General features: G+C 40.0%; 1 protein-coding gene across 1 annotated transcript; it reads left to right on the forward strand.

Moving 5' to 3' along the window:
* Positions 1-779: 779 nt before the first annotated feature.
* gins3 (GINS complex subunit 3) lies at positions 780-10,247 on the forward strand. Its single transcript, XM_003439550.5, has 3 exons — positions 780-1,085; positions 1,679-1,912; positions 9,652-10,247. Exons 1-3 carry the CDS (start codon positions 915-917, stop codon positions 9,880-9,882), a joined length of 636 nt encoding a protein of 211 aa, XP_003439598.1. The 5' UTR covers positions 780-914; the 3' UTR covers positions 9,883-10,247.
* Positions 10,248-10,841: the final 594 nt, after the last annotated feature.

A 10,841-nucleotide genomic window follows, 5' to 3' on the forward strand; every position in this document is an offset into this window, starting at 1 on the left:
CGAAGATAGTACCTTCATTTACTGCTGCCGCATTTTATTTGACTCCGTTTAAATTCATGACTTATTTTACATTCTGAACATTTGAATAATCACATGTTTATTGTGGATACTAGCATGACTCATGACTTTTGTGTGCAGTCTGCACATCCTAGGCAAACTGAAGGTACCCTGACTGATAGGAGAGAAGAAAGATTACTGAATAGACTTGCTGCTATTTTTCTTTTATAAACTCATCAAGAGATATAGAAAGAAGGTCAGAGGAAAGACAAGTTTGGAGCATGCTAATTTCACTTTTAAGTGTGCTTGACAGAAAACTTAGTGTTAACTTGGCATTTATAGATTAAGATACTTATCTTCTTTTTACAATTGTAGATGTAATTATTACAATTGCAATCATTACAGCTAAACATTCTTACAACCTGATACAAGGTGACTTTACATTTTTAATGGTTATATTCTGACCTCTAATGGCTGATATTGTAATTACAGATGACTTTTTATGGACAAGGAAGGTAATTTTCTTTTATGCTTTTCTTTGAATGAACCACTTGTATTATAATAAGGGCTAAGCCTGTTATTTGTCCTTACATAATTTGAAAAGTAAATAAATATTAAGTCTTTAAAAATAACAGAAAAGTGGGACGAAATTCAGCATGTTTAAAAAAAATCTAAAACACAAAAAACCAAAAGAGAAGAGAAAAATAGTCGATAACTGATTTTCGTTTGATTTTCACTAGCAATCAATTGCTCTGGTCTTGAGCTCTCTGCGGCGCTCTTATTGGTGCGTCATATTTTCTGGCGCCAAAACAGCAAAGGTAAAACAGACTGTAAACATAGCGGAGCTGGGTTACGTCAATAACATTTTACTAAAAGTGTTTTCGTAACTGACCGCTTTACCGATTATTCAAACGTAAATGGACACACAGTCGTATTTTCCCGTACCGCCTGGGGTGGGTATGGAGGAGAATTTCCTGTCTTTGGACGATATTTTGCTCTCTCATGAGAGACTTCCTATCCGGACAGAGTGCACTTTCCCCCGGCTTGGCTTTTTGGAGAAGTCGAGTGACACGCAGGACATCCCGGAGGTCGGTAAACACACAACAGTTAAAGTATTGCGAATGTATTTATGTTAAAACAAGTAAACCAAAAGTACCGGAGTCGCCCCTTTATCTTTTTCACAAAGCTATTTACATATCGCTAAACTCCATTCATATTTTTGATACTTTTGTTTATGTCATTGTATTTATAAAGGGAGAATCTGCGAACAAAGCAGTTTCCAGCGTTCACGGATAAACACGACTCGCGTGTAAATTCGGCGTATTTATAAACGCGAACAACTATACCAGTATCAAAATTTGTAACTTTTGTATGTTTAAGCTTCAGCTAGTTAGCATCGCAAGTGTTCTTCAGTCGGCTACCGGAAGGTGGTACTACTCTACTACTACTAAACAAATAAATTACATTTGAAAAGCAATATTTATATAAGTGTATAAATGAGCAGGTAACGTCAAGCCTTGCTGTAGGTATTACAGTAAAGTGAACAGTGCTGTAGTACATGTGAGGTCTTGGATTTCTTAAAAAAAATCCCTTGTACACCAAAACACACCCCTGTAGCACTATTAGAGCTCCAGAGAGCAGGGGTATTGTTACTCCATCACTGTATTTTGTTTCATCCCAGGGTACAAAGATGGAGCTTCCTCTGTGGCTGACCAAGGGCCTGTACGAGAGGAAGAGGAAAGTAGTCTCTGTGGAGCTTCCTAAGGTGTACAGAGAGGGTTGGAGGACCGTGTTCAGTGCTGATCCCAACGTGGTGGACCTCCATAAGATGGGGCCCTACTACTATGGCCTGGGATCCCAGATGCTGCACTTTGACAGCCCAGAGAATCCTGAGATCGCACAGACTTTGCTGCAGGTAAAAAAAAAACGTTAACATGGAGGTAATCAAGGACGGGAGAGAGACCAGAGTAGATCTGCATCACTGAAAGTGCAAAATAATCCTTATCTTGTACTGTCCCGCAGTGCCTGCTTCAAAGCAGGTTAGGTTCGACTTAAGAAATTAACGGGTGTCCATAGACCAATCAGATATCTGGAAAATAGTGTCACCATCTCTCAGGCCTGGGCACGGTATGAGTGTCTAAAGTCTTAAAAATATCATTGAGAAGAATAGATTCTTAGGAACTTAATTCTGCTGTTGTTTTTGTTTTTTTCATTCATTGTTTTGCTTTTTATTTATTCTTTGGGGAAATTTTAAACACTTTTATTGACCTATTGGCCTGGTTTTATTGATCATAAAACCAGGCACCTAAGCTGTGTCACTGATCTTATATAAAGTTTGTTAGTGAGCCTACTTACTTCTTTGATTTAGACTTCTGTGTTTGTTCTTCACTCACTTGCCTTATTTTTCAGAACTGCAGCTGAAACAATATAGCTAACCTTATCTTAGATACAAGTAAATAACATTTTAATTGAACTAAATACACAGTTTTAATTACAGTCACAGCCGCCTGTGTTTTAATGATAGAGCTGTGATTGTGAGAAGTATAAGCGACACACGTTACATTTTTTTACTCTTATTCCATGATGGATGCCATTACACCTTGTTTATTTTGTGCAAAGCACTTAAAGTCTACACACATTCCAGGAGGGCATTTTAATATTATACTAGAGCACAGAGCCGTTCCTCTCACACACACATTTAGATGTTGCTGCTTTAGCTGCAGTAACTGTTCTTTTCAGCCTCTGTTATGTCTTTAATCTCTTTGTCTTTTTCACACTGCTGCCAGTAGACTTGTCTGTGCATTCGATTGGTCACACACTCCAAATACTGACTCTTTTTGCGAATGCTAAATCGTGGCTTGTTGAGTTGATAAGCACCTTGGGGTGGCTGTTGAGCCTGATCACCGATGTTTGGTTAAGTGATGCCAGCAGCTGTGGCTCAGGTGGTAGTTAGTCCATTGGTAGGATGGTGGATCGATCCCTGACTCCTCTAGTCAGAAGTGTCCTTCATCAAGATATTGAACCCTCAGTTGGCCCATATGTGTTGACGTGATTAGGGATAGACAAAAGGCCTGTGTGAATGTGTGTATGATTGGGTGAATGAAATTTGCAGTAGAAAGTGCTCTCATTACTCAACTGAGTAGAAAGATATTATAGAAGTACCAGCTTTATCCTCTATATTTTAGTATTTGCCTCAGGTTTTGGTCATGTTTAGTATGAGCAGCCACCATTGTAACAGAAAAAAGGAAACAGGCTAGACCCGCTGTAATAATAGCAGGTATGTGCTGCACAGCCATGAAATAATACATATATAAATCAGACAGAGGTTTTTATACCACATGATATGTGCAGTGATTTATTTCCTTCATCAAGGACGCAGCATGTCTGCAGATTCATGAAAACTGTGTGTGTCTGTGTGTGCGTGCGTGTGCGTGCGTGTGTGTGCTATGGGAGGCGAGGCAGACCTACAGAAGTACAAGCCATTAGCTTCTTGTGGTGGCAGATATTAAGTGGACTCTTCATTAAAAGATCAACATTTTAAAATGAGTGCATGAGTGGAATTTTAAGTTGCCACCAGATCTTTGTGTACAGATGGTTTGTACCTGAGCAGCTCCTTTTACTGCCACTCACGATATATAAAAAAAACTGAAAGAAAACAAATGAAAGAGTCCAGCTCTAGCTCTCTATACTGACGGCCCATTCTGACTGACTCTTACTGCTTGTGTTTTGCAAGTGAGGATAATTTCTGCACCTTCTATGAAGTGGAAGACGGAAAAAAGAAATTGGAGCCTGTGTTTGGTCATCGTGACCGTGATCTCCTTTGAAACATATTGTCACTGAAGCCCATCTTTTCCATTCCTGCTACACCTTTTTGTCCTCGTCTTATTATCAAAGTGTCTGAAGGTCTCCAAGTATCTTAAAGCATTCATGTTGTTTTCCTAAAACCTCCTAAATGTGGTGTCTGACTGCTGCTGGCAGTAATGCTGCTTAATGGTTTCCAGGTAAACTTGAGCCTGTGTGATGTAAGTTAAATATGCAGGCTTGAAATAACTCCTTCCATCTTTTACTGTAAAAGTGCTTCCATTATTACTAAAAATGCTTCCTCCAATAGAAATTCAGGGTGTGTATAATTATAGTTATCATGTATATCATGTATATCATGACTATTCAGACTGCTGAAATATTATATAACATGCAGATTTGGTACAGGGCTCGCAAAATTTCAAAATCCCTGGTAGCCCTTCGGGCAGGGCCTCTTCAGTTTTTGGTAGCCCAAAATAAATTTAAGTAGCCCGAATAAAAAAGAGAGCAATTTTTTGATTGATGTTTTGTTTCCTGTTTTGTTTCTGTTACAATATTATACATTAAAGTATAATATTGTAACAGAAACAAAACATTAATCAAAAAATTGTTGAAACACAAATTACAACATCAACTCAAATATTTGGTTCTAATTGAGCAGAAATTTCTATGAACTTGTAAGAACTGTGTAGAACATGAATCAGTCTGTGTCAGATCCTGAATTTGAAATTTCCACTGAAGTCACGGGTAAGCGATAAGTGGAACCAAGATCTAGAACATTTGCTTTTTGAAGTTTGCAAAGACTGCTAAATTTTGCCAATGGTAGTTCACTCTTTGCGACATAGTACGCTGTTCTAAACAGATTTTTCAGGTTTATTTTTAGTATATTCTTTGCAATTGGTGTTTGTTCTGGGAAAGATATTGCAGACTGAGCAATAATGCATTTCTTGCATTTCTCATGGGTTCTAATGGGGGTCTTTCTTAAAATTACTGGTCCCAGTAACAAAGGCGCTTGTCGACTCAGAAATCGAGGGAAAACCAACAACACACCCGGCAGAACATTATGTTATTTACAGGGGTCCACATAAGTGCTCCGCAGGTGCGCATTCGCTGTCAGAATAAAAGACGCGCACCAGATAAGAAGTTGCAACGCGCGTTTGCGTACATATAACAGGCTCTGTTTTTGTCCGCTAGAGTGGGATTTTCACAGCATATTCTGCCCCACATCTCTGTGCGTTCATCATTTGTTTGAAGCCAGCTCACCTCCTGCAACCACTTTTCCGAGAATACGCGCTTCTTTTGCGGTTCGGACTCCTCCTGACATTTCTTTGGAGGTGGAGGAACACCAAAGTAATTGCTTAAAGGAGCTTCTTCGACATCTTTAAGAGTTCTAAACAAATGTCTGTCCTCCTCCAGAAAATCTTACGTACGCAAACGCACGTTGCAACTTCTTATCTGGTGCGCGTCTTTTATTTTGACAGTGAATGCGCACCTGCGGATCACTTATGTGCACCCCTGGTTATTTAGCTAGTCATATTCCAGCCACAGAAATTCTTTTGTCCATGAAACCATAAAGCTGCACTTTCTTTTTCCCTCATAGTCTGATTTGTCATAACTTTTCCGTTTTGTGGTCGGCTTTTCTTTGGCTGTCACTTCTTCACCCTGACCTGTCTTATTTGGCTCAGCAGAACTAAAATATATATCCTGCTGCTTTTACACACGCACTCACATAACGGTCAGCGATTCTCTGCGCGATCAACCTCTCACATGTTTAAGCTTGCTGTGGGAGATTTCACTTGTCAGGTTTGAATAGTAAGCTAATGAGTGATAAGACGATGTCAGAGGAATTGGTGCGCAATTAATCGTCACTCGCCAATCAGTGCTGCCGCTCTCTATACACAGTTCGTGCGATTGCAAAAAACAAGCGCAAATTCAAACGTGATTTCAATATGTCACTTATTGACAGAGGCTCACCGATGCCAATGACATAATTACTCAGCTACATTTCCGAAAGAATGCAAAAGCATTGACATATATTTTTCCTTCCTATGATAGCCCAACGGGCAGGGCTGAGGTAGCTTTTGGTAGCCCGACTGGAAAAATTGCTAGCCCCAGGACGTTGGGCTAGCGATTTTGCGAGCCCTGTGGTAACTGGACTGACTCTTATGGAGTGCTTTTCTGTTATGCCTGAGCGCTCAAAGAAAAGCACCCTTTACTAAAAGCCACATTTACACAGTGCTACTGAGCACATGCTGACTGTCACACACTGGTCGATGAAATCGGCCAGTTAGAGTTCAGTATCTTTGCCAAAGGACATTTCAACATGTGGACTCAAGGAGCCAGGAATGGAACCAACAACCCTCTGTTTGTTAGACAGCTCGCTCTACCTCCTGAACCAATTTTGACACTTTTTCTGTAGCTAACCAAAATGACTGAGGCCATATTTCTTAGCAAGCTGTGCAGATGCTTATAGAGAAAGCTGTGCAGTTTTAACCCATTTCCAATCAGGAAGATATTACAGATTTACTTCAGTTATTAATATTTTAAGCTATTGCATAACAAGAATATAAGACTGCTTGTTTCCTTGGAGGGCCTAAACCTCTTTGAGGGTGCAGGAATTAACGGAAAAGTTTGAAACCGTTGTTTTGGATACTTCTGAATTTTTAAAAAAAGGTATACTTTGGATACAACAGTTTTGTCTTCCCTCTGAGGAACACCTGCGTGATGTTTTTCAGCTATGCATGTGTGGTTTTCTAGATTAATTGCTAATCTGAATGAAGAGGTTAATGTAGGGCTGGGCGATATATCGAGATTTTTAAAAATATCGATATATTTTTATACGAGATATAAGATGTGACAATATCCTTTATATCGATATAGTCTATGTTACATTATAATTATACTTGTGGAGCCGCAAGTTTGCCTCTCTTTCGTCCACTTTTGTCTCTACGCAACGTTACTCGGCCTCGCCTCTCCTTCACTGAACACAACTCCCCCTCCTCCCCCATTGCTTCACCTGCAGGCAGCGACAAGATGGACACGGCAAATCTCCGTTAACGAGTTACCACGCATCACCCCGTGCGTGGGGCTGGACGGCGTCAACGTGTTAACGAGCTAACCACGCTAACTAGCTAACCACGCTAACGCCATGCACGGCTTGAAATCCTTTCATTTTCTCAAAAGTTGACAGCGCGCTTTATGTATGAATTCTGGTTGTGCTTGATGACCGCAAACCGATTTTATGTGATACACGGCGCTCAGCAATATGTCAAAAATGTTTTAGTTCGACTTTGGTAAGCTACGGAGCTGCACCGCTTGATGGATTGTCGGAGCATTACGGCTACCGAGGAGCCTCGCAGAGTAATACGTACTGTGCTTCAACGTAATATTACCGTATTGTGTGTGTATAAGGACCATAAATGGCACCTGTTCAGAGACATGGTTACGAAGCGGATTTCAAACTCCAGGCTGTCAGTCACGCAGTAGAAGTTGGGAACAGAGCAGCTGTGAAATCTGTCTATGTTATTATGCTCAGCGTCTTTTAGTTTACATTTTGACTGCACAATTGTGAGCTCTTTGTTATGCACAAAAACAACAGTTTTCTTTTATTTATGTAGCATTATTATTTAATAAATGCTCATCATTTATTTTTGAGTAATTTTTTCATGTACATCTATACTGTATGTTAATAAAAGTGCCTGTGTGACATCTGGGACACAGCTTTGACTAAGAACTCTCTTTTTGTTCTTACTTTATGGATTTAAAAAAAATATCGAGGTATATATCTTATATCGCCATCCAGCTAAAAAATATCGAGATATGAATTTTGGGTCATATCGCCCGGCTCAAGGTTAATGTACAGCTTTGTTAAAATTGCTCCTAAAACAGATCTTTGTAATTTTTGAGCATAAGCAGAGCCCTTTCATTAAATACACGAGTTATTAAAATGCAGAGGGTGATAAATGGCTTAAAAAGAATGTATTAATCGTGGACATTTGTACAATGTTTGGTGGAGAAAAGGTGCAAAGTGGTGCACCAAAAACTGTCCAGAATGCAGGAAATGTGGTATCTGATTTCCTCCCCACTTCTTAAGGCACCGAACTTTTCTCTGCTTTAAGCCCTGTTTCAGTCTTCTCATCCTCTGAGGTGCTAAGCCCTCCAAATAAAGGATTTCTGCTGGATTAACGCCAAGATCAAACGCGTGCTGATGGTATGTTATGTGTTCCTGGACCAGCAGGGGCAGACCGCTGTTCTCTCTGCAGCCAGACATGAAGTTTTTCCTTGTAGTGAGGACACAGTTTTGATGGGTCTGATGTCACCTTCTGTTTCAAGCAGAAATCAGAACGTGAGATTTATTTGTTGTTTATTTGTTGCATAAATGAACAGATCTGAGATTAGAAAGTGAGTCTTTGACTTTGTGCATGTGTTACTGCTGACTTTAGTCTTGTTGGAGGAAAGAGGTTTTGTCCTGGTGTAGTTGACTGACACAAGCAGCAGCCCAGATGTTTTATTAAAAATGCTGCGCACACAGGACGCACATTCACTGATAAACCAGTGTTACTCTCTTCATCACAGCTAGGGGGTGCAGTCAGCTCAGGAAGTGTTAGTGCTGCTGTTACCAGGCAGACTCACTTTAACCTGCCTCTGACACACAAACAGAAACACATCTTCAGACTTCTTTGCAGCCTCTCATAACTCACACACTGTTAGAAGCTGTAATATTATTTTTTTTTAACGTGAGCACAATGGCTTAATCTGTTGTGTTGAAAGTTATCCCATTGTTTTGAATAATGCACGACTGGATTCTGACTGAAAGAATGGAAAACTAAAGGTGGCAATCAGTCTGGTGGCATAGTGACTGACAGATTAAATATTTTCAGAGTTTTGCTGACATAAAAAGAACAGTTTTTTCTTTTTTAATTGTCTAATTGTCTTGTTGACATAGTAATTCTTTCAATGTTCGAGTCACACATGTTAGTATTGATCTATATTATCACATCTTGATCTATAATATATTTGTGTGGCTATCCTTCTGTGCTAGAGATTCACTAACCCACCTTTGTCCAAGTCCTATCTGATATCGATGCTATTGCTTCAGATATTTGCTGACATCGAATCCTAAATGATTTCCTTAGGGATTAATAAAGTATGCTGATTCAGATTCTGAAATGCTAGTAATGAATTAATGACATAATCATCCCTGTGACAAAAACACGTGCAAACTCCACACAAAGGCCTCGATGCTGACCGCTGTGCCACCTGCCTCCCAACCTGTAACTCAGCCTTTGGAGTAAACTAACTGTTTACTTCCTCTCAACTACCGCAAGAGGAAGATTTAGTAAACTAAATGTTTACCCCAAAGGCCAGGTTCAATTAAAATGTTAATTAAAATGTCCTGGGAACAAACCTTAATGCTCATGTTGATGTACTTGGATGACCCACAATTTCATTTAGTTCTTCCTGTGAAGATTTTTATTTATCTGAAATAGAAAAAGCAAATTAACTGTTATTGAAAATAATAGTTTCTTTTTTTTTAATGTTAAAAGTCAATGTAGCAGCAAGAGGGAGAGCTATGTTTAGACACACTCTGATGTTACCTTCAATATTTTTGAGATCAAGGTTTTTTTTCCTTTTTTCTTCTTTTTTTTTTTTTTTTGAAGCTTTGAAGTTTTGCCTGAAAGTTGAAAACATGAAATTCTACATGTCTGAAGTTTAGCATTAAAATGATTATCAAAGGTGAGCTGTGTTGCACAAACTGGGTCACTCTGATTGAAAACTGCAAGCATGCCTCAAATGTAAAATACATTCACTGCTTGGCGAGTTTCTAAACTTTTCTTGCTGTCCTCCATCCAGACATTTATCGCTCGCTTCAGGCGGACCATGGACTCCTCCCAGAACGCCTACAACGAGGACACGTCAGCGCTCGTGGAGCGTCTGGACTGTCTGGAGAAGGCTCTGTTCAGGTCCGGCCAGAGCGGCCTAAATGGCTTCCAGAGCTGGGAGAAGGGGCAGGCCTCACAGCTCACCGCCTCCAGCCTGGTTCTCAACTACCGCAAGAGGAAGATCACCGATATTCAGCCCTAGCCCTGCTCACCCGCAAGAGACTCTTTTTAGCGCCATCTTTGTCCACAGACCACTTCTTCCCCTCAGCCTGAGCCATACAGGGAGTTTTGAGACATGGACCCTGTAAGGAATATAAAGACATTTCTATTTATTTGTCACATTGTGTGGATTAAGAAGCTTCTTTGTGACATTTACACAAGTAAAGACTGTTTTTACCAGTAAAGATTCAAAACATTTGCTACTTTCTATCATTACGCGGCGAGTTATAATATCTTCTACTTTGGTTTGAATTTTTAAAAATCTAAAATCAAAGCAACGTTATGAAGATATTCATCCTAATATCTAAAGGCCTGTTAATAAACTTGTGATATTGGTACACTCTGTCAGAATGAAGTACTTTATTGTACCGTTAGGGGTAGAACTCGGATGTGACCCTGTAATAACATTTCTTTTAAATTTTTTATGCCCACAGCACTTCAAAGGGTGAGCCAACACTTCAAGTTTCACTCTGAGCGTATTTGAGGAAAATTCAATTCAGTTGCTGTGAGGCGTTTTCTGTTCTAAGCTAAAGACCATACAATAATATAGAGAAAACCTCAACAATCAGATGACCTCATATGAGCAAGGTGACCGTGTGAAGAAAAACTCCCTTTTGACAGGAAGAAACCTCTGGCAGAACCAGGCTCGGAGACGGGAGGCCATCTGTTGCAACCGGTTGTGGGTCAGGGGAGGGAGATGGGACAAAAGAGATGCTGTGGAAGAGAGCCAGAGGTTAATAACTGATGATTAAATGCAGAGAGGTGTGTAAACACAGAGGGAATTAATGTGAGTGAAGAAGAAACGCACGGAAACACAGTGCATCATGGGAAGCTCCCAGCTGCCTAGGCCTGTTGCAGCATAACTAAGGGAATATATCTCACGAGTCACTTCGGACAGCAAATCTGGACCTGTGGTGGCCCCTGCAGTTTTCTTGCAAGATT

This window comes from Oreochromis niloticus, linkage group LG7 (assembly GCF_001858045.2).
Source record: "Oreochromis niloticus isolate F11D_XX linkage group LG7, O_niloticus_UMD_NMBU, whole genome shotgun sequence".
Lineage (NCBI taxonomy): Eukaryota > Metazoa > Chordata > Actinopteri > Cichliformes > Cichlidae > Oreochromis > Oreochromis niloticus.